Source organism: Cygnus olor, chromosome 12 (genome assembly GCF_009769625.2).
Source record: "Cygnus olor isolate bCygOlo1 chromosome 12, bCygOlo1.pri.v2, whole genome shotgun sequence".
Taxonomy (NCBI): domain Eukaryota; kingdom Metazoa; phylum Chordata; class Aves; order Anseriformes; family Anatidae; genus Cygnus; species Cygnus olor.
The window spans coordinates 11,234,845-11,261,279 of NC_049180.1; the positions used below are offsets into that span (position 1 = coordinate 11,234,845).

Below are 26,435 nucleotides of genomic sequence, written 5' to 3' on the forward strand. Positions count from 1 at the left end.
CCAATGTTTGGTGCAGCCACAGGAACAAAACATACAATCCCTACAGCCCTGTTCAGAATTTGGTTGAATCAGGAGTGACAATGCTGAAAAGCTCTTTGATATGGTAAGTGGATTTATGCTGAGATCATCCTCTGCTTTTATTTAACGGTTGCTGCTAAACAGTCCCCATTAAACTGCCCTGCTCCCAGTAACACCCTCAGATACTATCAAACAGAGGTCATGTAAGGCACCTGAAAAAGTTCTTCCTGGAAGGTTAAAGGCAGTTTGGGGGATTTTGATAAGAAATGGAATTAGTTTAGAAACCGATTAGTCTCCTAACCTCTCACTGCCTTTTCCTCTCTGGACAGATCCCCACATCCAGAGGCAACAAATGTCCAATGGCAGCTCCATCACTGAGTTCCTCCTCCTGGCATTTGCAGACACACGAGAGCTGCAGCTCCTGCACTTTAGGCTCTTCCTGGGCATCTACCTGGCTGCTCTCCTTGGCAATGGGCTCGTCATCACAGCTGTAGCCTGTGACCACCGCCTCCACACCCCCATGTACTTCTTCCTTCTCAACCTCGCCCTCCTTGACATGGGCTCCATCTCTGTTACTATGCCCAGATCCATGGCCAACTCCCTCTGGGACACCAGGGCCATCTCCTATGAAGGATGTGCTGCCCAGGTCTTTCTCTTTCTCTTTTTGATTGTAGCAGAATTGTGTCTTCTCACTGTCATGGCCTATGACCGCTACGTTGCCATCTGCAAGCCCCTACACTACAAGACCCTCCTGGGCAACAGAGCTTGTGCCAGTATGGCAGCAGCTGCCTGGGGCAGTGGCTTTCTCAATGCTGTCCTGCACACAGCCAATACATTTTCACTGCCTCTCTGCAAAGGTAATGCTGTGGACCAATTCTTCTGTAAAATTCCCCAGATCCTTAAGCTCTCCTGCTCACACTTCTACATGAGGGAAGTTGTGCTTCTCATGGTTAGTGTCTGTTTAGCTTTTGTTTGTTTTGTTTTCATCTTTCTGTCCTACATGCAGATCTTCAGGGCTGTGCTGAGGATCCCCTCTGAGCAGGGAAGGCACAAAGCCTTTTCCACATGCCTCCCTCACCTGGCTGTGGTCTCTCTGTGTCTCAGCACTGCCATGTTTGCCTACGTGAAGCCCCCCTCCATCTCTTCCCCATCCCTGGACCTGGTGACAACAGTTCTGTACTCAGTGCTACTGCCGGCAGTGAACCCCCTCATCTACAGCATGAGGAACAAGGAGCTCAAGGATGCTATACAGAAAGTGATTTCGTGGATGTTTCTCAGTTGTGATAAATTTCCCATCACTCTATGCTAATGATTCTCAGGTTATCCTATGTCTGGACTGTACTTTGTGTTCATTTTGTTCTTTGTTTCTTTCTTTTTTTCTTCCTTTCATTTGGATTTTTATTATCAGTACTGCTGTTGATATTATTTTGCAGTAATCTGTGGTATTATGTTCCTATGTTTATGTTTGGATTCATCTAACTTCTCCTGAGGAATCAACTTTCTCTGTCTCACCTGAAGCCTCTATAAAAGTGTGTCTAATACTGTGTCAGAGCCGCTGCTCTCCTATCGTGTCTGTAATTAAATGGGATCTCTCCAGTGCAGTACCTGAAGTCTGGGCTCTTCTTCCAATGATGGTATTAACAAGCTCAAGCTATTTCACCCAAATGGGTGAACACCCACCCTAGGTTTGTTTATAGTTGGATTTGGAAGACAAAAGATCATATTGATGTTGGTAGCCACTGGAGGCCCAGGGATGGATTGAGAAGTTATCCATAGGTGTCCCATGATAGTGCAGATTGTGAATGGTCACTGAGCTTCATTCCCTGGGCACATGTGACATGCAGATGATTTCTTTAAGGAGTAAAGTGTGGAGCAGCCTAGAGAGGCTGGGGGATCTCCAGGGACTGTTTTTCCATGGGTAGGCCAATGGCTGGAGCCCCGCAAAGTGAAAAATCACCCAGAGTGGACTCACCCAAAGATAATGTGCTAAGTTGAGGTATCTGCAGGGAATGAGGACTCTGCAATTCCCCACAATGGGGAGATTGTGCCCACAGTAGGCACAGGTAGACCTGAGATATGTGGGAGCTGGCTGAGGAGCCCCATGGCCCCGATTTCTGTTCTGTCTTGGTGAGCGAGCATGGTGAAAGCAGAGAAAGTGAAGGTAGAGAATCATAGAAGCATAAAGTCATGGAATCATAGGAGGGATTGGGTTGGAAGGGACCTCTAAAGACTGCCTAGTCCAACTCCCCTGCCATGCACAGGGACATCTTTCACTAGATCAGGTTGCTTAATGCCCCATCAAGCCTCTTGAGGTCCCTCTGGACACCATCCCTTCCTCCTGTCATGTCAACTGCACCACTCAGCGTGGTGTCATCTGCCTGCAAGCGTCAACCCTGAAAATTTTGGACACTCTCCAGGGTAGTCACTTAAGCCTCTCTATTATTGAGAGGACCAAAGCAGTGTAGTCTTAAACTGGAGAAAACAAGGATACTAATAACAGAAACTATAACAGAACAGCTAATGAAAGATTTATGTGAAGGAACACACTTTGGTGCTGATGCCATGGTAGATAGCCTGAAGCACTTTCCAATTGGACCAAAAATGCAAATGATCGCAAACCAAATAGTGCAAAAGTGTCCTGTATTGCTGCCACACTGACTGTGAAAACATTCATGTTAAGCCCTTATTCTACTTCTTACCACTAACTAATAGACTAACTGATCCCCTACATGCTACCCCTTCTTCTGACCGGAATCCACTCCCCTTATTGTTAACTTCTCCAACCTTAACTCAAAGAAAAAAAAACAGAGCCCTAACACATTATGTTTATTCTATAGGTCACCTTAATTGTTAGCATTAATCCCAATCATCGAATTTCCAGCCTTAACCCCAGCCCTCACCACAGCCCTAAACAGAACTCTGACCCACAAAACTTACCCTTATCCCAAATCTTGACCATGTCCCTTGAGCCAAACACCAAACACTTCCTCTAAGCCCTTGCCAAACCCTTAACCCGGGAAGGCAACCTCTAATCCCTAATCCCTAACCTGAACACATAATCCCTGAAGCCCTTCAAACCACACACAGCCCCCCTCACCTTCAACCCCACTCCTACCCTAACTGAAGCTGTTTGGCCCTTTGGGGCATGGAGTAGTTGCATGGCTTTGGAGGAGGAAGGTGAGGTGACATGCACCTGATCAATTCATAGGCCACAAGGAGGAGATGGCAGGGAATGCCATGATGAGGTCAGCTGTGTCTCAGGGTCACGGACCAGCAGGAGGCACATGGCTGTAAAGGTAACCATGAGGCCATTTCTGTCTCTGGCCTTGATAGGCCAGCAGCAGGAACGTGGTATGGAAAGGGACTATGAAGTCACTTTTTATGGAGAAGCAGGTCGGTCAGTCTTTGACTCATGGTGAGGATCTGTGTGTTCATGCTCAGATCTATCAGTATCCTCGATAGGCAGCAGATGTCACCTGCCTGGCACACTGACTGTGAGATCCCCTACGTACCTGGTAGGCCCCATACAGGAAGAGGGCCTGGATATGGGTCATCATGTCCCTTCCACCTGAGTACATAGCTGCGCAGCAGGAGGCACATGGCTTACACAAGAAGCTGAAAAGCCAGCAAGAAGCACATATCTTGGAAGACCATGGGGAGCTTACTTCGGACTGGTCTGCTGAAAGGCCACAGGAGGGCTGATGGGACAGGATGCCTACTGGAAGGGTGGTTTTCAAGATGATGGAGCTTTCCTGGCTAATGGGAAACAGCATGAAGGGAAAGACTGCCACAACGTGCAGCTTGGAAGGTGGGGACTGGGCTTGAGGAGGAAATGTCACTCAAAGAATAGTGCTGTGATGACAGAGGTTACCTAAAGGGTGTCTGTGATCAGCCCATGGCTTTGTGTTTCTTGGAACAGGTGGGTGAGAGTGGAGAAATGTGGCGTAATGACCACACGGACACCAGCGTTCTTTTAGGATCAGTAACTGCTACTTCTTTATTGATGACATAACTTCAGAAATATTATGGCAAAACTAGGTTGAGAGCAATTTGGGGAGGAGAGGTGGGTATCTGCAGGCTTCAGACGTGTGGGACAGCATAGGAAAGCCTGCAGAGCCTGTGGAGAGGCCTGTGGTGGAGCAGGTTGTCCTCCCACAGCCCATGGTGTACCACAGTGGAGCAGATCTCCACGCTGCAGCCTGTGGAGGTGCCTGCAGTGGAGCAGGCGGATCTGGCCTGAAGGAAGCTGTGGCCTATGAAGAGTCCCTGCAGGAGCAGGCTCCAGGCCGGAGCTGTAGCCTGTGGAGAGGAGCCTACACAGGAGCCAGCAATCTGGCAGCTTGGGAGATCCCAGGGTCAGAGTGAGGTTGGAAGCAGAGGGTGGTTAAAGTCTTCAGAGAAGCAGGCACAGGCATAGGAGAGTGTTGAACAGCCAGTGCTGGAAACAGCCAGGGGCCCTCCTGGTGCCTGGCCAGCCCCCAACAGAGCTGTGGTCCTTGTACTCTCTTCTGTGACTGTTGTCTCCTTCCACTGAGGCCCATGAGAGGAGCACTGGCTTCTTACAGCCTAGAGGACTATTGCCTTCTCTCCCAACAAAGAGCCCTGGAAGTAGCCTGCTGCTGTCCTCCACTCAGAATTGCACACCATATCCCACTGCCCCCAGCAGCAGACCTTGAGTATCCCTTGAAGGAAAGGATCCCCCTTGCCAGGGGATGAGGGCCAGGGCTTGGCTGTTCTGCTTGGTGAACAACATAAAGGGCTTTTACTTGCCATCAGAGCCACTTCCACATTTGGTTTTCCGCCTGTAACCAATGCCTCTGACCTCCTACCTCACCATTCCCCAGGGATGGGCGCCTTGTCCGATCGTTCCCTCCACGGTCTCTTCAATGACGGCCCTCACGGGGCCCACTAATGCTTTCTGAAAGGAAAGTAAGAAGGTTTGCAGAACGTGGGAGGTCTGCGTCTGACTTCCTTCTTTCGAGCCTTGTTCCATCTTCCAGCACTTGCATTTCAACAACTGGGCACCAGAGGGCTCCTTATCGCGCAAAAACTCTCTAAGAAGCCAAGACTCTGCCTAATATCCTCATCAAGTATTTAATACCTATGCAACTAATGAGAGGATTTCAGGGCTGTAGTGTAAGGCAGAAGATTTCAATACTAAATACCAATAAGAAAGGATTTTTTTTCTTCCCACACTCCTTTATTTTTCTGTTTAGAGATGAAGTGGTATCAGTAACTGATAATGATCGTGAGTGTCTCCCAGTAGAGTCTGAATATGCAGGGAAATCAGAACCCTTTCTGTCAGACACTGTATGGGTGGTCTTCGTCCCTACCCGCCAAGCCCACCATGTCTCTCACCAGTCACCCAGGACTTGATCAGCTTTGCTAAAATCTGGGCTTTCTCCACTAAATTATATAACTACTTCTTTAAGACTGTTAGCATATTAGCCTGATTTTATTGGAGAAGGACCAGCCTGCAGACAGAGAAGGATGCTTCTTGATTGCCAACAGACCAAAACAAAGGAACATGCAGTTCAATAAAAAGCAAAAGCCATTCTTCAGCTATACCTTAAATCCACATTACCTCTGCAGAAGAGGACAGATCTCTCAGGAGCTGTGAGCCATAGCCCCAAGGACATCTTCATGGAGCCCAATGGGACAAACCAAGGAATACCTTGGGTTGGGCCTCTGCTGCTGAGCTGGGTCAGGCTCCTGGGCTGGAGGGAGCTCCTGACAAGCGGGAAAGTGCTGCAGACAGACAGCTCTGCCCAGGAGCAACCCCTCTGCACAGCACAACAGGACTGTGGGCTCTGACTGCAGTCACCAAAACAGAAAGGAATTAATGGCAGCAGAATGAGTGTGAGGGCAGAGGAGAGCTCAGTGCAGAACAAATCTTCACAGCTCTTGGCATGGTAAGTTTCTTGCTGCAAGACGATGCAGGTGAGGTTCCTAGAAGGGTGTCCTTCAGCTGGTACACCTCTGAATGGACAGGACCTGCCAGGATGTCTCATGGCTTGTGCAGCATGGAGGAGAAGGTGCTGCAGAGCAGGGCTCCCCTGCCCCATATCCAGGGGGACAGGGCACAGTGGTTCCTTCGCTCTGGGTGGGCTGCAGACTGTGAAGCTGGGGTGCAGGCAGGGGTGGCCAGGGCTGTGGTGCAGAGCAGGGTCCCTGCTGTGGCCCAGGGGCTGTGCACCGGGGCAGGGCCTCTGACGCCTGCCAGGCTCAGCACTCAGCCTGTCGAAGGAGCTGACCAGGGCGCTGCGGGGAGAATATGGCCAGAATATCACAAATATTTTCCCATTTGCAGTCTAACTTATCAGTTCCTTTAAGAGCGTTACATCTTTGAAAACATGTCCAATAACATTTCTGAGAGTCTAAATTCACTATTTCCCATTCTTGAGTGTCTACTTCAATAGATACGTTAAAGGGGGTCTCCCCCACACAAATTTCCTAAACTCACACTTGTGGGAATCAGGACACCAATCAAAGGTATTTCCTTTTGGGCATGCTCAGGGAAATGTGCACAAACCCACCAATCGGCTTGGTTAGCTATTCTCATGATTCCCTCTATTAGTTCAAAATGTGTATTTTGATCCCACAGGTTTGCTGATTCAATCGATTTACCCATTATACTCACTCCCAAAAAGACCCGAATAATTGTAATATCATATTGTTCTTGCCTCAATAATCCTAATAACATAAATCAGTACCAATAGTTGTTTGGTTAAATAGTTTGTTTTAACTTCAAGTTATTCTCTTAACTACCAGTCAAAGCAGAGACCATGGTTCCATCTAACATGTTGCCATCACTTACTGCTGTGTGCATAGTTAGTAAAACTTGAAATGGTCCCTTCCACTTTTCTTGTAGCGGTTCAGAAGTCCAGGATTTGATGCATACTCAATCTCCAGCATGGAATGGGTGCACTGGGGATTCAAGACCTAAAGATTTATTCAAAACTACGTATTTATTCAATCCCTGCAAGGCTCTCCCAAGAGCAATCAGGTGATTTCTTGCATCATTTTCCCCTTGCACTGATGTTTATCCTGGCATTTGGTACGGTCATCCATACATTAGCTCATACGGACTGAAAAGGCCATCTTTGTAACCCTTCTCCAGACACCCGCCAATAGTTTCACATCTGTTTTGTAGTGTGGTGCCCAGAACTGCACGCAGTGCTCGAGGTGAGGCCGCACCAGAGGGACAATCCCTTCCCTCGACTGACTAGCGATGCTGTGCTTGATGCACCCCAGGATACAGTTGGCCCTCGTGGCTGCCAGGGCACACTGCTGGCTCATGTTCAGCTTGCTGTCAACCACAACCCCCAGATCCCTCTCTGTGGGGCTGCTCTCCAGTGTCTCGTCGCCCAGTCTGTACATATAGCCATGGTTGCCCCTTCCCAGGTACAGGACCTGGCACTTGCTCTTGTTAAACTGCATAGGGCTGGTGATTGTCCAGCTCTGCAATTTGTCCAGATCTCTCTGCAAGGCCTTTCCACCCCCAACAGAGTCAACAGCTCCTCCCAGTTTAGTATTGTCATTTAGAATTTAGTGGGAAGTACTAACATGATAATGACTGTAGCGTTGTATAAAAATCAACAAGGAAAGTCGTGAGGTGGGCCAGCATTGTGGAAAACCACCTGGTATCCAGACTTGTGCAATTCTGAAATAAACAATATCTCAACTTAGTCTGTTTATTTGATTTATTGCATACCAGGTGATGAATCTGAATGTTTTATCAGACAACACTAAGAGGACATCAAGCAGCTAGGGGCAGGATCTGCCCCACTGGGCAAGTGTCCAGGTCCTGGGGATGGCACTGTTCCCCCTCGCTTTCTGCTTCTGAGCTCCCACAACCATCCCAGCTGCAAGGGAAGTGGAGCACAGCCTCAGCTTGCTCACCCCCAGGGACAAGTGTCACCCTCCCAGACATGGCGAGTCACCACACACAAGGGCTGGGATGCAAAGGCAGACAGTGGCTGGAGCCTGCAACAGACATGGGACAGGGCCTAAAAGGATAAATAATCCTCAAAACCAGCTTGATGGCAGCATCTTCCCACCCAGTCCCACTGCTAAAGTCCATCCCCAGGGCAAGCAACACTTTGAAGTGGAGAACAAGATTATACAGCCTTAAACATCATTAACTGAACACAGCAGTATCTGAAAGTGTTTCCAGCTTGTTTAAATTCCAGTCGAGTGAATCATTGTAAAACAAAAGGCACTGCCACCTCCTCCCTTGGAAAGCAGAACTAAGTATAAGGTCTGCCTTTATCTGGGACCTTTTGTATTGAAACATCCAGCTCATTTACCCCAGTGACCAGCTCTTCAGTCTCTGGAAGGTGTGCTCTACTCCAGCTGCTCCAAGAGATGTAGCATTGAAAAAAATATATATATTAAAAAAAAAGATAAAAAATAAAAGATAAACACCTCCTTTCTTACAACAATTTTGCCTGTGAGAAGGTGACACCTGCTTTGCCAGGTACAGTTGTATTTTTCTTGACCACAATAATATCTGATCTACTGCCAGTGAGGCTGAAAAAAAAGGCAATAAAAAAACCTAAAGGTCAGAGGTGTGTAGAGGCTTTTACGTATTTCTTTAAATTACAAGACTGGAGCACTAACAGGTTTGCTGGACATGTCTCCTTGAGAGTTGTTCTTGCTGTAGACTGAGCCAGGGACTCAGGAGGGTGAGGAAAGGATCTGGGAAAGCCATGCTCTCACCAGAGGGCAGCCGATACCACCAACCCTCTATTACAAGCTCTTGGAGGTCACCCCACCAATCCCTCAAGTCTCTGCTGGCTCCCAGGTAGAGAGCGTGACACAGATAACACAGCAGTTCCTGCCCCTTGATCCACACAGACTTTGCACACCTCAGGGACTCACTCATTTCTCTCCCTGCAAGCCTTCTGCTTACTGAACCAGGAGAAAGGCTCTTTCTGAAATCTACTTTGAATAAAAAAGTGAATCTAGACATCTTGATTCTGTTCTTCCTAATGGTTACCATGCCATTGAGTCATGCTTTCAGTAGAACAATCTTTGTAGAACTCCAAAATGTACTCTGCAAGCCAACATTTAAACATTTCTGGAAATCACAAACAGCCCCAAGCACAGACGAGTGAGCAGAGACCAAGTAAAAGGAGAGATATGTTTAAAACACCAATAATACCCATTTTAAAACAAGTGTTTTACTATTGGTCACATTTGTTTTAAGAACAGAACAGCCTTTCATCCTAGCTCCTTACATGACTTTATTGTTTAACTCAGGAAGCACAATGACAAGAAGTCACATCCTGTAGAGCATCTTGGGTTTTCCTCCTCTCTTTCCCTGGGTGAGAAGCAAGCCTGGCACAAAACACCAAGAGCTCCCTCATCCCACACCTGTGTGGATGCTTCGCTAGCAGTAATTATGCAAATAAATAAAGAATAGTCAATATCATCCAGAAATTAAGTTATTGCTATTTTCTTATTTATTGGACACTGCAGGTGAGTCACTAGATAACCACCAAGAGAGGTGACAGTCTTGGTCAGATCGCCCTTGTGTTCATGTTGGTCAAAGGTGTGTGAGGACAAGACAGATCTCATTTAATTTGCTCCTTGCCTTAAGAGCAAGAGTTTTCTCAATGGGAATGTCTTTGTCATTTTGATGAAAACATAATGGAGGGGGATGTCATCCCAAAAGACTTGAAAATTCATCATGCCTGCCAGACTTTACCAAGGAACAGTACACTGCAAAGTGTATTCACTGCTCCTGACTTGCAACGGCAGCTGCTGAGTCACCTTCACCTGGTAAAGAACCACAGGTTCAAATTTCAAGTCAGGAGCCCAAGTGTCACCCTGAGAGCTGAGCAAGAGCTGCTGATTCACTAGGTAAAATAAGGCCAAGAAGGAGTACAATGTGGCCTAGGGGAAGTACTGGTGAGGCTCCTGCCACTGCACACAAGGTCAACCTGACACTTGATTCCAGTTCCCTCTGCTGGTGGGACATGCTATGACGGCCAGCGTCTCAGTATCGAGTCAAGGCAGCTAAAACAAGGTGTACCATTAACAAGTCTAACACATATAAGACCACTCGCTACCAAAGATTATCACACAGCCCAAGGTTGATTGCATGTGATGAGCTCACAGCAATGTCAGTGCCCACAGTGTCCCTTCCCACAAGGAGTATCAGCTGGAGAGCATGAATTTGAGAGGATGAGGACTGCAAGAAGTCTCAGACTGCATCTCAGACAGACGGAAAAGCAGAGGAGTCCTTTTCAGGACATCCAGAGATGTCTGTGTTAGGCATCATGCAGGTGGTTCTCTTTCAGCAGAATCTTCTCTCCAGGCTTGAACGCAGGCATGCCCAGGTAAGGGCAGCTGGCACAGCGGAATGCATCCCCCAGGTAGCACTGCCAAGAGACCGAAAAACACTTTCTGTAATCACGGCTACTTTCAGTTACCTCTTCCTGTGATACGGTTTACCCATCTAGAGAAATGACCTGCTCCACAGCATACGCCAGCACAGAAACCACTTCCCTTCCACCTCCTCTGGACACATGCCTGTTTAGCACAGTTAGCGGAGCTGGTGCAGGGCACTCACATGGAAGAAGCAAGCTTCCATCCCAGCCCCACAGGAGGGCCGCACTGCCCAGCCACTGCTGCATGCTGGGCTTGGGCAGCTCCCTAACCACCACAAGGTTCCCCTATACTCCCATAAGGTGATCTTCCCTGAGGAGATCACTGGTTAGCAAGTGCAGTAAAGGTTCACTGTTCATTCTGACACCTACAAGGGTGGCACTTGCACTGTAGCAGACAGCATGCATTGCTATATAGCATGCAGGCACAAGAGAGCAGGCTGTTTTAAGAATCAAGATGAGTAAAAACAGATGCTCTGCAGCACCCACACAGGCAGTATTTGAAAGCAGTAAGCGAGCTTAGGGAGCAGCCACCAGAGAAAACTGTTCTTAGACACATACTGCATCTTGCAAACCACAACATAGAAACAAAAATGACTATTTACATTTCCACAGGCAGATTTGGGCTGTGAGCTCTTCTTCTCCTGTTCTAGCTCTTCAGCCAGGCCACATGTGCTGCAGAAAATAAAGAAATCACTTGCATCTTTCTGCTTACAGGTTGTGAGTCACCAATACTTGTTCCAGACCTGTTCACACACAACAGCCCTCGCTTTGTCACATGACACAGATGGCTCTGGGACTCTCACATACCTTGTTCTCCAATACAACAGTTTGCAAAACAAGAGTTGAAGCACACTTGTCCAGTTGAACTGAGTGGGAAATGACTAAAACATTTGCTACATGAACTATTTCTCCTTGGAATCTGAGGAACCAGGATTTTAGTGAAGGCTGTGCAAACTGTGCAGCTACCTCCAAGAAGAGTGTTGATCATATATCAGTGTGGTAGTTTGTAGCAGTTTTGGTGTAGCTAACCAATTCTCACTCTGTTTGGATTCACACTCAAATAGCTAAGATAAGAAAGGACATGAACCAACTGAATTATGCTTTGAAGTCCCCACAATCTTTTTAAAAACATGCAACATTAAAGTTTCAATATTACAGTTAAGAGGTTCACTGATATGCTAATCCCAGCACTGACCAGTTCTTGCAGGCTTTCTTTTTGCCCATTTCTTTGCAGGATGGAGCTCTGAGGGAAGCTGGATCCGGCTTTTTCAAATCCTCTGAATCTAACAGTTCATCAGAGTCCAGAAGATCCTGGAGTATACCATGGAAGATAACACACAGCAAATGGACGTGTTAGTAGGGAATGACATTGCTGTGCTGTGTTCACAGAAATGCCACTGTTTGTAGCACTAGCAATAAAGTGCTGCAGCCATTCCCTCTTAACCTTGTCTCCTCTCCACCCTCACCACACCTCTGGGCACCCAACACCTCATACAGCAGCTGAGAAATTTTACCCTAGAGATTCTTTTCTACCTCTTACGTTGTAAAGCTTCCCATGAGACATGACTGAAACTAGTTACAGTAGGAAAGAATAGAAGAGAGAAGGAATGACAGCGAAGTCTCACAAATAAAAATGGATACCATCTCTTCATCATTCATATCATTGGCAGAGAGTGTCCACAGCTTAGCAGTGGCTGGATCCACAGAGGGTTTTCCTGGAGCCAAAACAAGTAAGAAATAGTAGCTAATCCAGCCATTGCCCAACAAATTTTGGGCAATATTTTGCCCCATATTTCCAACAAATAGAGAATTCAAAAACTTTGGAAAGCCCCCACTCTGCAGATTTTTATGTAACACTCCCTACCACAGAGCAGTCTCCCTGCTCCAAGGGATATTGGTCACCTGAGAGGCAGGTGATCCACACATTCAGCAAGCACCACACATTACCTGAAGGACCAGGTTTCTTGGCAAAGGATAGTTTGAGCTGACTTGAGGATCCCACTTCGAAGTTGGGTTTCCTGCCTTCTATCCGAACAATGAGAAGGTCATTGCCTTGGTAATCCAAATGTCCTTGGACCGACTGGGCCTCCTCTGGGGTCAAAGGTTCCTTTTGCAGCTGCAACGCAAGATCTTAGGTTAACTTCACACAGAGCCACCTTATTTCAGTGCCCTGTACATTATCCCTGTGAACACAGATAATCAGTTGTGTCTGGCTCCAGCTGCTTATCCTTCAGAGCAGAGGGTGAGTCAGTCCTAGTTGCAGTGCAGCAGAAAGAGTTGATCAGCATGACACAAGCAATCAGTCATGACAAAAGACAGTTTCTCTTCTATTTTCAACCCTAAAGAATAACACTACCTTTGCAGTAACAAAAGTTTGGGGCAGGCAATGTCCATGCACATTTACAGTAAACCAGAGTAGCGAAACATCTTGCTACCCATCAAGTCCTCGTCTAATATTTCAAGGTAACAGCATGAGGGAGTTCTGGAAGAGTAAGTACATACATACCTCCTTCACTTCCACTATCCCAGAGAGAGTCAGAGCTGCAAAGAGTTTGGCTGTCGTCTTGATTCTGTTGTTGTTTCCTGGAAGACACAAAAGAAGGAAATAGCAGGAGGGAAGAACAAGAATAGAGGTCACTAAGAAACAGATATGGTGCTTGAAACCTGGAAAAGCAAGACAGCTTTACAAGGAGGTACTCAAGCCAAACCTTTGCTTTAAAATGGGCCCTCTCCAGTGACAGCAGGAACAAACCAGAAAGAGCGAGCAGCTTGTTCATTAGAATAATGGCCTGGGATCACAAAGTTGGTTCTAGCTCCAGATTTGTTCTACATATGCCAAAACCTCCTTCAACACAATCAACACCAATTTTAAAAGGAATGAAAGAAAAAAAAAAGATCCCCCAAAACATTTTCATATATTGCAGTAAACAACTCATGAATTTTCAAAACACGGATTCCTAAATGAGCATTAAATTCAGAAACATAACATTCAAGAGCCTTGTTCCAATAGGCATAAGTTACTACAGTCACTGTTTCATCAAAGACTCATTACAGGCTTCTTCCCTTGGCCACAGGATTGTGCTGAGTTCAGCCACCTTGTCTCCATACTATCACTTGCACTTTATTCCAAGTCCACCAAGTTCCAGCCTGCCAGATGTGACTTTGGAAACCAAAAAAACCCATCTACTCCAGACTGTGCACATTCTTCATTCTGTCCCAGGAACGTCTCCCATCCTGGTATTGTACCTCTTGCACTGCAGCGCCACTGCCAGCTTCAAAACAATGGCAAATCTTCCTAAACTGGAAGAGCTGCTGTTGCCAATTATACCACTATTTTCAGTGCTGCAGATTGTGCCAGTAGAAACATCATCAGCACACATGCTTCTGTTCTTATCAGATGGCATGTTATTTCCTCATTTCTTCCTAAACCAACTTGATGCCAGCAAGGTTTGAATGCAGGTCAGGCATTAAGACAAAGAATAATCTTGTGTCCACCTCCTTCTGTGTTCCACCAGCCTGCTGTGCTGGGTGCTCTGGCTTCACTTTTAGAACTTAGTCCAAACACTTCTACCTCTTCTCAACTGACTTCTGGGGCAGCCTCTCTCAGCATTTGTCACCTGTTTTAAAAATCAATTTGGAGGCTCAGAAACATGGCACCTGTGACAATCTATTAACACTACAACCTCTAGGAGAAAACCAGAGTCCACTGAGGTTTTCAGTGTAGTTCAGGAACATGCCTGTCCTGCACTTTTGATAGAAGGAGAATGCCTGCAGAAACCCCTGATGGCTATCAGCTTAAACACATGATTACTAACACATGACTGCTAGTCGGTCGAGGGAAGTGATTGTCCCGCCCTACTCTGCGCTGGTGTGGCCTCACCTTGAGTACTGTGTGCAGTTCTGGGCACCACAGTACAAAAAGGACGTGAAACTGTTGGAGAGTGTCCAGAGGAGGGCGACAAAGATGGTGAAGGGCCTAGAGGGGAAGACGTATGAGGAGCGGCTGAGGTCACTGGGCCTGTTCAGCCTGGAGAAGAGGAGGCTGAGGGGGGACCTCATCGCAGTCTACAACTTCCTCGCGAGAGGGAGTGGAGAGGCAGATGACCTATTCTCTGTTATCACCAGTGACAGGACCCGTGGGAATGGTGTTAAGCTGAGGCAGGGGAAGTTTAGGCTGGACATCAGGAAGAGGCTCTTCACTGAGAAGGTGGTTGCACACTGGAACAGGCTCCCCACTGAAGCAGTCACTGCACCAAGCCTGTCTGAATTTAAGAAGCGGTTGGACTGTGCACTTAGTCACATGGTCTAAACTTTTGGGCAGACCTGTGCGGTGCCAGGAGTTGGACTTGATGATCCTTATGGGTCCCTTCCAACTCGGGATATTCTATGATTCTATGATTAAAAAAAATGCTATTCAGGTTAGTGTGTCAGGAGAATGAAAATCTCTAAATGGGAGCCAGTGTTCCTGATGCCTTTCATTACAGAGTAATTCTCAGGAATTTCTCTGTTGCCACGAAAGCAAGGCTGATGCAGATTCTCTCACCTGATTCTGTAACCACCGGTTCTTTCAGAAGTACACGTCCCCCAGGCTTAAGTATCCGAGCTATTTCTGCCAACACCTCTGTGGTGTGCTGCACAGTACTGCCTGGTACCATGCCAGATAGAATTACATCAAAACTGGACTCCCTGTGTGCCGCTGCAAAGAAAGACGTAAGATGGTACAATTTTACATGCACACACGCACAAATCTTTGCTTAATAATCAATTTACATTCCTCTTCAACTCTCATGCCTGTGTATAACAGCAATAACCGGTTAAAGACACCAGTCATAGGAAGCATGACCAGGGTATATATATCACTGTCTTTGCTGCATTGCCGGTGGAGAGCATTAACAGTGGGTGCTATTGCTGTTCTGAATGCTGACTTACAAACCAGGGAACACGTGAGCTCGTAAGATAAAGCACCCTCTCCCTTTAAAAGAAGCAGTGAAAAATTAGGATCATTCTTACATTGAGACAGTTGGTTAATGTTTTCCACAGAGACACGATTATCAGCTCCCACCAGTGCCTGAATTTTATCCACCAAATCCTTCAGTGCTGCAGCCGGCGAGGAACTGTCCCAGATGATGGCCACACGCTGCCCAGGTGCAACCCCATACTCCCCCATTTCTGCAGCAACAGCAACAGCCTGGCAACAGCAAACAGAAGTACAGGGCAGGGGAAGACAGGAAGGGTAACTGCCAAATGCACCAAAACCTTCACAGAATATGACTGGGTCATTGAGCACTGACTTCTTGTAATAAATGGGAATTTTTCTGGAGACAGGCAGCACGTAGCTCCCACAAATAAAGCATTCATATGACATTAATAAGTATCTACATTTAAGGGCATAATTCTGTTTTTTTTTCCAGTTTAGAGGCTTGTTTCGCAGGGAGATTGCAAGCCATGCTTAAAAAAATAAAAATAATTACATGCTTTCCTTTGGATTTGAATATAAATGTATACAGGATTTCTGGAACACAAGACTAGTGACAACTTTGTGACAGTTAGAACTGTCTCCTACTCACGACATGACCTAGTAGAGTTGGCCTCCACTATATGTGAAGAAAAAAAAAAAAAAAAGTAACTTTTGGCATTCCCAGCACTCCAGATTGAAGTTCTTTCAACTCTTACCATTGCAGGCACTGGGAGAACAATTACACAGCAGGGAAGAGGGGAACTGAATGTGTATTTAGCGAGTTTTGAGAAACCTGTCTCTGTAATAATACTTTAAAAATACTGTATTTTTGAGAGAGGCCAAAGAAAATCTGCATCATAAAAGTGTCATGGCAGGAGTCAATCATGTTGTCACCTGTACTCATTGCAGCACCAACTACTGAAAATAATTTCCTGTCCTCTTTCACTTTACTCATCCAATGCAGCCTTTCTAATTTAACACAACCATGGAGGACAGAGACAGTGATAAGCATAATGGTTGCCCACTACATCTGCAGTCAGATATAAGCCATGCACTTGCTTCAAAACAGTCTGTTTTAAGATCATCGTCTAAAATCATTACAACATTATGCATCCTGGATAAAACCTTATCGCTATGTTTTCATCAAAGAGCTCATGGATGTGCTGCACCAAAGTTAACTGAGTTGCCCACAATCCGCGAGTCGATTTTGACTCCCTGTTCCTCAAGCTCAACATGCCATAGACTCCTAGAAACTGCAGACATGAAGAATGGGACAACCCTGAACCTTGTCCAAGCGACTCTGGTAGGAATGGGTTGTAATCCAGCCTGCACAGCCAACCCAGCCACAAGTAAAAGATCCCAGACACATGATACAGGTTACAGGACCTCAGAGTTGGCCTTGAGGGCACTTGCAACGCAAGCTAAGCAACCACAACTAAGATTAACACTAGTAAACCTGTATTAACCATGACAAAACATCATCTTTCCCAGGCAGGTGGCTGAAAACCTCAAAAGACACATAACCTGTTAGACTAATGTAGAAAAAAAATAAAACAAAGTCACACCCTCCTCTCAGAACAACAGGCTGTGACTGTTCAAGAGAGGTTCAGGTAAAAAGGTGTAACAGCAGATCCCAAATGTGATGCCAAAATAACATCATGGAAATAATTTCAGTCTGAGCCCAAGCCACTTGAACAGGAACACCAGACCACCAGCCTGCATCAGTGCCCTGAGACCTATCTAAAGACAGCAGGAAGCTACTGCTTCAGGTACATGATGTTAATCTGCCTTCAGTGGGCATGAAGACCTGGAATTGCTGTTGAAGCATGGACAACCAATGACTTGGGGAGTTCCAGGGAAGCGTGTATTTTCCCCCTCTAAGATTTCCAGTAGTAAGTGGAATTTATTTAGAATGAAGGGGTTACACCCCAGCCGTCTTCCTTCTTCCACACGCCTGCGGCTATAGAACCTGCCAAGCTAGCTTGCTAACTCAGGGAAGCACCTGGCACCCCATGGTCTAGCTGAACAGTGCTTTCCTCTGCTGCTGCTGAGGAGATCGTTGCAGTTACAGCTGAGCTGCTTTGTCACCCGGGGGGCAAGGAGGGGACGCGGTGCAGGCATCCTGCGGGACGTGGGGCTTATTTTCATGTCACGGTCACCAGCAGGCCGTGAAGAACAGGACTGTTCCTCCCACAAACAGGGGAAGGAAGAGGCTTTAAGCAGTACTGCAGGCTCCCAGCTTCCATATGTTTAAACAAAAAAAAAAAAATTTTTTTGGGCTACCTTGTCCAGCACATCAAAGCTTCAAGTTAATCGCGAGCTCAGGATGAAGCCAGGCAGGTCCTGCTGGCCTGGGGCACAACTCACGGGTACAGGCAACAGACAAACGGGGCCTACAAACACGTCGCACGCGTTCCCTCACAGCGAGAGCGGAGATTAAATACCCAGTCACGGAGCCATGCCCGCGCGTCCTGGGAAAGGCAGAACGACATCGCCCCTCCGCCAAGCCCGGGGGGCGCCCCCAGCCAGGCCCGGGAGGAGCCGAGCGGACAGGGCAGGAGGCGCAGCGCTGCCTGGCCGTGCCCGCGAGGCCGTGGAAGCGCCGGGGCTGCCCCAGGACCGCCGACAACGCCCGCACCCCGCTCCCCTTACCTGCGGACGGCGCGGCACGGGCTCGGCTCGGCTCCCTCTGACACCGTCACGGCCCTGCCCCGCTGCGTCATCGCGCCCTGCCCGCTTCCAAAATGGCGGCGGCGGCGGCAGGCAGCCTGCGGCGGGCGGGCTGGCGGCTGTGGCGGGGCCGCGCGGGTGAGGGGGCGGGGGGCGTGTGCTCGTGCTCGCGCTCGCGCCCGTGCCCCTGCTCGTGCCCGTGCCCGTGCGCTTGGCGGGCGGGGCGTGGGGGGCCGGGGGAAGGTGAGGTGAAGGGCAGCGGTGCGGGGCCGCCCGCCCCCCCCAGCCCCACGCAGCGGGGCGAGGCCTGGCCCGCGGGGCGCCCCGGGCCGTGCGGTGCCCGTCGGGGCCGGTGCGGGGGGAAGCGGGCAGGGTGGGCTGCTGCAGCTCCGCGGCACCGCGCTGCTGTGTGTCTGTGGGCAGGGCTGAGAGAGGGCTGTGCGGACCCTGAAGCGAGCAGGCTGTCAGCGAGCCCAAGCGTTAGGGCTTGTGCGTGTTTATCCCTTCGCGCAGCCCTAGCTCATCAAAAACACAACGCCTCACTGCAGTGAAATTAAAAATTCTCCCACGGTAGCCCTAATTGCCAGGTGTGCTGTCTTTGAGTCACCTGAGGAGCATAAGCAGCAATTGGAATGTGGTATCTGTTCAAACTGCTACCTCACTTGAGCGCTGCAGTGACCCTGTTCTGGGTTCTTTCCTTGTGATGGGCCAAGGACCAGAGGCGTGTTGTGGTGGGTGCAGGTTTGTGTGTGTGCTTTCCAGCACAAGCTTGCAAAACTCCTTTCTGTTTGCTGCATGTGCAGGATTCCTTTCCTCAGAAGATGTTTCCACTTCATCAAGTAAACATAAGTCTAGGATGACAAGGGTGTTTCTCAGACGTAAAGACTATCGTTCCCTGCAGGTTTCCATGCCTTTTGGCTTTTGTTTGCCACAATGCTCTTCTCCACCTTGAGTCCCTGTGCTGTCTTGTACCTGAAGGACACATCTGACTCCTTGTTTCCCTTTCAGGGCTCAGGTGCCAGCTCTACCCACCCCAGCGGGCCCTCCATGCCTCAGCTGTACTGAGGAGAGCCTCAGATGAGCAGAAGAAGGAGCCACTGGCATCTTCCCCTCAGCAGCAGTTTGACTCACCCCCAACAGACCCCCAGCCTGACCATGAACCTCAGGGCTCTCGTCCCAGGTAACTCAGTAGCTCGCGTTAGAGCTGTCCTGCTGGCAGTGAGATCAAAAGGACTTGCTTTGCTGAAACTTGCTGCTGCTCAGAGACGGTGCAGTCCAGAATTAATGGCGCTTCAGTAGCTGTGACAGTGCAAATTCCACTGTCCTTCATGGAGACAAGATGGGACTTGCTTTCACAAGGAAGCCTTTCTAGTCTGCAGAGCACAGGCCTGCACTTCTATGTTCTTGTGTAAATCTATAGTTGCAGTGTCCATGTGCTTATATCTGTAAAAGGGAAAAACGTAGTTAGGTTTTTTTTTTTTTTTTTTTTTTTTTTTTTTTTTAAGGAGTGGGATGTCTGAGGCTGGTTGATCTCCAGGTAACCAACTGGATCGAGCCTTCCCTTATTTGCCTCTCCTCCTCTAACAGCAAAGGTTCATTAAAAATTCCTTTTTCTAGAATGGAGGGGGAAGGATTTTACAGGAAGACATCAGGTGTATACTGCGTGAGCAGATCTTAAAGCATGTTTACACACACTGGTGGCAGTGAGTGAGCAGTAGAGTCCATGTTGCTGATGGGTGATGGTGACGTTCCCCTCACTGTACCAATACCTTCTCATAGTTACACTGGCCAGGGCGGCCAGGAGTCAGAGGACTATGAGAGCGAGGAGCAGCTGCAGCACCGAATCCTCACAGCAGCGCTGGAGTTTGTGCCTGAACATGGCTGGACGGCAGAAGCCATTGCAGAGGGAGCCAAGGTATGTGGGAGAGAAGCAAAGAACCAGTCAAAAGCTGGATGGAACCGAAGTTCAAAGACAGACCTGCATGCTTCCCCCACATAACCTTGGACAGCGTACCCCAGTCAGCAGATGGTACCGGGCAGGAATGAATCCCAGCTACAGGGTGACGGTGTTAAGAGTTAAACTGAGGCACAATGCAGAGTAGTGATCCTAATGAGAGGCGAATATGTATCAGAGCATTTTAATACAGTATTGTTTCATTTAAATTCATCCAACATCATGTATAAAATAAATACAACATATTTACTAGTTGGATCCTGCTTAGCAGTGTATGACCTGATCTGTGCTTCTCCCTTTTCCCCTGCAGACCCTGGGTCTCTCTGTTGCTGCAGCAGGGATGTTTCACAGCGATGGCAGTGAACTGATCCTGCACTTTGTATCTCAGTGCAACACCAAGCTGTCTGACCTGTTGGAGCAGGAACAAAAACTAGTGCAGTTGGGTGAGACAGAGTGAGTACTGGGTATAAAAATGCATCTTCCTTGGCAGGCACTGGGAACTCGATACGCAGAGAGGCCATCCAGAAATGTAATTTACTCAAGCAATACTACTTTCCCAGATACAAAATTGGACTAGAGACAACAAGGATACACAATACTTTGCATTGCTGTTGCTGAGGCTTGAGATTCTCAAGAACCGATTTTAACTTGGATTTCTTCATATTTGTATTTTTTTCCTCACCCAGGAAGAAGCCTACAGATCAATTCCTGAGAGATGCTGTAGAAGCCAGGCTGAGGATGCTGATTCCATATATTGAGAAATGGCCCCAGGTATAAAATGCATATAAGGATTGTTTTTTTTTTTGTGCGTGTATTTTAAACACCCTGTGGCTTTCAACATAGTCTATCCACCAGAATAGTTCAAGGTTATAAATGAAACCCTCGCTGGTTTCAAATGATTTGTAGCCTTCAAAAAGAGAGCACCCTTGAAGAAGGTAGTTAAAAGTGTCTAGCAACTATTCCTTGCCTTTCCAGAAACACAAACCTCTCCATTGTTCACTCCGCCCATCTGGGATCCACAGGGGGATAACCTGTTTCTCTGCTCAGTTGTATTTAGTGTCACTGCAGTGTCAGGCTCCTTGCAGTATTGTTTTGGCTGCACTAGTATCATTTGACACCCGAAAATGCAGAACTACTGCTTCGTTGCAAGAAACTGCCTGCCTAGTATGTGAATGGCAAACCCTTGACAATATGAAGAAGCTGTCTTCTTCAGGTGAACTGAGAGGGCTCCATGCTTCAAAATTCAAATGCAAATCTCAAGCCATTCTTCTCAGGGTCAGATGGGAATTGTAGCTACAGTAACAAATGAAGAGTTCCCAACCTTGGCCTACAAAGCCTCAGTTGTCCAGTCATTGCTGGCCTCTGGGCAGCTGAATCCAACTCTCCTTGCAGAGAAAGAAGATAGGATTCATGCTTTTGTTACAAATAGCATAGATTGTCTGGTGAAGGATGTGGGTGGTTTGTGACTCTCCTGGTGTTGTTACTGGTTTCAGAGGCTGAAGGAGGGCCATTATAGCTGTCTGTTCTGCCCTTAGTAGCTGATTGGAGTTCAAAGTCAAATTCAGAGCAAGGTTTGACTCTGTCCCTGCCTGCAGGGACACAGCACACAGGTGAGCCAGCTCAGCCTGTCCTGTGTTTCCATGCCTGGAGAAACAGCTCAGAGAGCCAACACAGGCATTCAAGCTGAGCAGGGAGCTGAGCAGGGAGCTTGGGCTCCAGTGGTGGCCAAGTTGTGAGGTTGGCTGCCACACTGTACACTCCCTGCAAATCTTGCTGCTTGGAAAGACCAGTGGTAGGTGAATAGAACTTGGTCTTGTCACTTGGAGCTGGAGTCAAGTCAACAGCAACAGCAAAAATATAACAGAGCAGAGAAACGTTGGTCTGTTTTCATGTTATGTCCTTCTATGTTTGACTCTTCCATTTCCCTGTGTATTTTCTTCTCAGGCTGTCAGCATCCTGTTGCTCCCACATAACATCCCTTCCAGCCTCAACCTCCTCACCAGCATGATTGATGATATATGGCACTATGCTGGAGACCAGTCTACGGACGTAAGTCCTTGTGCCTTGCAGACAGGCTGGTTCTACCCATCTGCACTTTAGGAAAATGATGGGTTGAAGTAGGCCATGCCTCTCTTGAAATGATCCATTTTTTGAATGAGGGAAGATGCTTTTAGAAGCACCCAAGGGTCTTCAGAAGCCATACTGTAATTTCCAAAGAGACTTAGGAGCCAAAGGTACTAAATACATACTATACTAAATACAAATTTAATGCCGATGGGATTAGTGCAAAGTAAAAGGGCTGGTGTTCCTAGACTTATTGTTCCTAGACTTATTCATAAGTGCTTTTTTTTGTGCAATTTTTTAACAAAATTGTTAAGATTTGGAGACTAAGAAGTTGATCCAATTCAGTTAGTAAGGAGTGTGTCTCTGTTGAAGCAGCTGTCTTCTACCAACAGTAGCATTTACAGATTTGACTTGAAAACCTTTTAAAGAATCTACCTAAAAATGCGAATAGGTTATTAAAGCTTTCATCCTTCTGGAAGGAAATAAAAGAAAAATTGTAACCTTAATTAAATTATTTTAATTCATATTGACATAGGGAGAGATGGGAAAAGCTAAATGAATCATTTTAACAAACTACTTCAATAAACTTCTTTTATCTGAATATGAAAGAGAAGCTGCTGCAGTGAAAAAATAAATCAGATGACAGAAAAAGGAATAAACTAGAAAAAAAAGACTGTGATTGCATCAGGAGCTACGAGTTCCTTATGAAAGTTGAATTCACACGTCAGAATCAGTGTCTGCACTGAGCTGTTCCTAAAGTTTTCTCACTGCTGCAGGGAGTAGGAGAATTTATCTTTTCTTTGCACCCTCTGATTGATTATAAGCATTTTCTTGGGATGCTGCAATGCTGATTCCACTTCCTCTTTCCAGTAAAGGAGTTTAATCTCGCTTGTAATAGAGCCTTCTTCACAATGCCAGGAGCTGTGTGGTATGCTGTTCCCTCAGAGACCCTTTCAAGTGTTTTTCAGAGCAGGAAGAAAATCAGCACAAGGAGTTTGGTCTCAGACAGATGAGAGCGCCAGCTGCAAATGGCGACATCCCTCATGTTACTTGCCGTGTCACAGTTTGCAGGTTGTGGTACAGACAGCAGAGCTTTTGATCCAACTGTTTTCAAAATTAAGACCAGTGATTTAATTTTCCTGTTGCTTTGTAATCATGAATGGAACAACCAGTATTTTTTCTAGGTACCCAAATTGTTTAATCACCATAATAGCAGGAAATGAAGTTGAAGACTCATTTTTAAAAGTGTGTATATATTGTCTGCCAGTGATTCAAACGCAAGTGGAAAAACTGAAGAGTTTATGAATCTTTGCATTGTGTAACCTATCCTTACAGCATATCCTACAGGACTGCTGCCAGCAGTGTACTGATGTATTTAGTGAATCAGCAGGCAATACTGGTATTTCAGTTATAGGATTTGGGTAAGGTGTACCTCTGTGATGCTGTGCGCAGTTCCATCATCAGTTTGTTCTGTTTCTACATGTTTTTGGAGCGAACTACAGCTGAAGTTCAGTAGTAAACACAGCCTTGCGTTTACACACATCGAATCAGGTCTAGAATTGTAGTGTTGCATTTCCTGCTAGCAGTCTTTAAAGCAAAGATAAACTCTTGCACAATACAGCCAACTAGCTGGGTACATTTGCTGCAGGTGCCTGCTTGCAACCAGAAGCAGGTGGTGGTGGTGTTTTTGCTGAGCAGTTTTATACATGGTGCTTGTGACCTCTGTCTGGTGCCATGGGATCAGCTGTGCTGTCAGATGGTGGTGGTGACTGGTGGCTCAGTGCATCACAGAGACAAAGCTGCACAGTTTAATTCAAGAAGGAATATGCAGTCCTAGGGCTCTGTTCACTGAGCAGTTTACCAGGGACTGCCCAGTTGCTAACAATGAGGAGGTGGTATGTTGTTTTCCTTTGTGGTTCTCCAGGCCTGCTTTAGTGATCTCCCTTCAGGTCACTTCCCTCTCTTTCTCTCTCTCAATCCATGCCCCTGCAGTTTAACTGGTACACTCGTCGGGCTGTGCTCACTGGCATCTACAACACCACAGAACTGGTGATGATGCAGGATTCATCCCCTGACTTTGAAGAGACTTGGCGCTTCCTGGAAAACCGAATAGCTGATGCCATGAACATGGGCAATACAGCTAAGCAGGTAACATTGTGGACAAGGTATTCATGCAGCATTCATCTTGTACCAAAACATGTGCAGACAGAGCTGGCTGTTCAGTCACGCAGACCACATGCTTGCTGAGAGACCACTGGCATACTGGTGGGTGATGGCATAAATGCTGTCAGCTCCATATCAATAAATACTTGTGTGTTCTAATAAAACAACACTTTTGTCAGACTGACCCAATGATTAGGAGTTGTATATTCCCTGGAAATCCCTTCCTTATATCTTATCTCTGGCTATCATTTTTCTTCAGTGCTTGGCTTATATCAGCACCTTCTTGTAGCAAGTACGCATTTGTTACGATTGTGTCTCTGTATTTGGGTATCTGCAAGTGTAACTGCAGAAGAAAACTAAAGGTTATGTTCTCCCCATCTCCTAGGTACAGTCAACCGGAGAAGCGCTTGCCCAGGGCCTGATGGGAGCTGCGGTTACTGTAAGTAATGCTGAAACCAACAAGGCTGTAAGGGCAGAATTATGTTCTGTTCTATGCTTAATGCTAGCATGTCTTCCCTCCTGATTCTAGGCTATAGCATGAACGAGAATTGTCTTTCATAGCTTAACTACACGTAAGAATGATTTTCTGGGTAGTTTGGGCTTAGTTTGCTATTCTGTGTTGAAGGTACTTGTAATACAGCATAAAATTAAGTCCAAAGCTGCAGAATGAGTTTTAGGAATGAGAGGCAGGTGGTCAGAATAAGGGAATGTCACCATTCTCCATCACTTGTCACTAGACCTCTTCCTCTTCCAGTCCCTTCCCTGGAGATCTTGACTGGAGGTTTGTGCATTTATGGACACACAGGAGGTGGCACCTCTCCCTGAGCCACACAGCAGGATCACTTCCTCAAGCTGCAGTCTGTGATAAGGTTGTGTGGGAAATAAAGATGGAAGCTCCTGTTCCCTCTGGCTTCCCGGGGAGCTCACTGCCCACTGTAGGGTGGCTGACAGTGTTTCTGCCCATATTGCAACCTGAACAACTATGACCTGCTCAGGGAAGTTGCTTTTGGTTTCAGGGGACTGCAGTGTCCTTCATGAATTCATTCATCCCAGACATCTGTATGTCCATGAGGTAGCTGCACTTCCTGTAGGACACAAAACAGTCCCTTGTGTACCCACACACTATTTTTAAGAGCTTCGCTGCCCTACTGTGATGATGTTTTGGACAACTCCCATTGCATGTTAGCAACAAAGTGATTCCCTTGTTATCAGTAATACATGTTTTTTTGTGATTTCCAGTACAAGAAGGCCAAACCACCTGGAATATAAATTAGAAATCATTTTCACTGTATGAAGCAATTCTGAAGAATCTCTCTCACCTCCCTCCACCTGCAGTTATGGTGGAATAGTTCCTTAAGCATTTCTCAGCCTTGCTCCACATCCACAGCCATAGCTGTCCCGCAAATGCCAATATCATTGTAAGATCCTCCATCAGAGAAGTCCGGGTGCACTGTTTGTGCTCCTTGTGCATCAGTATGATGCTCTCTTACACGTGACAACTGTGCAGCTTAGGTCTAGAATATTTTATATTCCCGGATATTTTGTCTGCCTGTGTTCCACCGATAGTTCCCCTGTGCAGATAAAAAGAGGAATGAGATGTGAGTTCCTCTGGAGAGGGGTGGGTTCCAGCCAGCTGGTTTTAGGGCAGAAACATCCCAAGCGTGTTTAACTCTTAAGAACCAATATGGACAGGCCTCCCACGCCCATGGTTGCAGGCGCTGCATGGGTGTGCCGGGCGCTCCAGCTGCGTGCAAAGCAGAGGGCTTGCATTCACTGTGTGGGCTTGTGCAGTCACAGAAATAAAACCCAGCTCAAACTCCCGAACCTAGCAAGCAAGGAGGGCCTTTTGCAGCTCTCAGGAAATCTGCCGGCTCTTCCCGAGGGTACCCAGGGCACCGTTTCTCCGAGCTTTTTGCATTATCCTACTTGCTGTGACCCCAACCTGCGGCTCTCACCGCTGCCTCCTGAGCAGGCGCCTGCCGGAGCCCCTTGGCTTTGGCTGCGGGGGGCCGCCGGTGCTGACCTGCCGCCCGCGTCTCCGTGTCCCGCAGATCACCAACCTGACGGGGCTGAACCAGCGCCGCTGATGCCGGAGCCCTCACGCCGGAGCCCGCGGACCGGCGCCGGAGCGAGGACGGGGCCGCCTTCGCCTCCTTCTCCCTCCCGTCTCCAATAAAGCCCAAGCGCACCCACACCGCGCAGCGTCTCCGCC

At 47.4% G+C, this 26,435-nt stretch overlaps 3 protein-coding genes and 1 long non-coding RNA gene across 5 annotated transcripts; 2 read left to right on the forward strand and 2 right to left on the reverse strand.

Moving 5' to 3' along the window:
- Positions 1 to 370: 370 nt before the first annotated feature.
- On the forward strand, positions 371 to 1,364 carry LOC121076490 (olfactory receptor 14A16-like). Its single transcript, XM_040570827.1, has one exon. The coding sequence runs from the start codon at positions 371 to 373 to the stop codon at positions 1,325 to 1,327; it is 957 nt and encodes a 318-aa protein (XP_040426761.1). The 3' UTR covers positions 1,328 to 1,364.
- A 7,819-nt stretch (positions 1,365 to 9,183) lies between these two features.
- Positions 9,184 to 15,597, reverse strand: CIAPIN1 (cytokine induced apoptosis inhibitor 1). The gene is made up of 8 exons (XM_040570835.1): positions 15,426 to 15,597; positions 14,959 to 15,111; positions 12,922 to 12,998; positions 12,363 to 12,531; positions 12,057 to 12,130; positions 11,611 to 11,726; positions 11,018 to 11,087; positions 9,184 to 10,406 (listed from the first exon to the last, which is right to left on the reverse strand). The coding sequence occupies exons 1-8, from the start codon at positions 15,580 to 15,582 to the stop codon at positions 10,296 to 10,298; spliced, it is 927 nt and encodes a 308-aa protein (XP_040426769.1). The 5' UTR covers positions 15,583 to 15,597; the 3' UTR covers positions 9,184 to 10,295.
- Positions 15,598 to 18,043: 2,446 nt separating this feature from the next.
- Positions 18,044 to 26,417, forward strand: COQ9 (coenzyme Q9). Of its 2 annotated transcripts, XM_040570830.1 has the most exons (9): positions 18,044 to 18,180; positions 19,051 to 19,222; positions 19,822 to 19,957; positions 20,307 to 20,449; positions 20,683 to 20,767; positions 21,941 to 22,045; positions 24,053 to 24,208; positions 24,609 to 24,662; positions 26,275 to 26,417. In XM_040570830.1, exons 1-9 carry the CDS (start codon positions 18,117 to 18,119, stop codon positions 26,308 to 26,310), a joined length of 951 nt encoding a protein of 316 aa, XP_040426764.1. In that variant the 5' UTR covers positions 18,044 to 18,116; the 3' UTR covers positions 26,311 to 26,417. The 2 variants fall into 2 exon arrangements, with proteins under 2 accessions (XP_040426764.1, XP_040426763.1); XM_040570829.1 differs by lacking the exon at positions 26,275 to 26,417 and having other exon boundaries at positions 24,609 to 24,765.
- Positions 24,839 to 26,433, reverse strand: LOC121076495. The gene is made up of 2 exons (XR_005823539.1): positions 26,284 to 26,433; positions 24,839 to 25,794 (listed from the first exon to the last, which is right to left on the reverse strand). It is a non-coding gene; the product is annotated as an uncharacterized LOC121076495 (long non-coding RNA).
- Between the last annotated feature and the right edge of the window lie 2 nt (positions 26,434 to 26,435).

Excerpts from the sequence above, each read along its gene's own strand:
- LOC121076490 (XM_040570827.1), top strand. The coding sequence starts at position 371 with ATGTCCAATGGCAGCTCCATCACTGAGTTCCTCCTCCTGGCATTTGCA.
- CIAPIN1 (XM_040570835.1), bottom strand. The coding sequence starts at position 15,582 with ATGGGGGAGTATGGGGTTGCACCTGGGCAGCGTGTGGCCATCATCTGG. Across the intron at positions 12,999-14,958 it reads ACCGGTGGTTACAGAATCAG|GAAACAACAACAGAATCAAG; the intron begins GTGAGAGAATCT and ends TGTGTCTTCCAG. Across the intron at positions 12,131-12,362 it reads CAAGAAACCTGGTCCTTCAG|GAAAACCCTCTGTGGATCCA; the intron begins GTAATGTGTGGT and ends TTTTGGCTCCAG.
- COQ9 (XM_040570829.1), top strand. The coding sequence starts at position 18,117 with ATGGCGGCGGCGGCGGCAGGCAGCCTGCGGCGGGCGGGCTGGCGGCTG. Across the intron at positions 18,181-19,050 it reads GCTGTGGCGGGGCCGCGCGG|GGCTCAGGTGCCAGCTCTAC; the intron begins GTGAGGGGGCGG and ends TTTCCCTTTCAG. Across the intron at positions 19,223-19,821 it reads CCTCAGGGCTCTCGTCCCAG|TTACACTGGCCAGGGCGGCC; the intron begins GTAACTCAGTAG and ends ACCTTCTCATAG.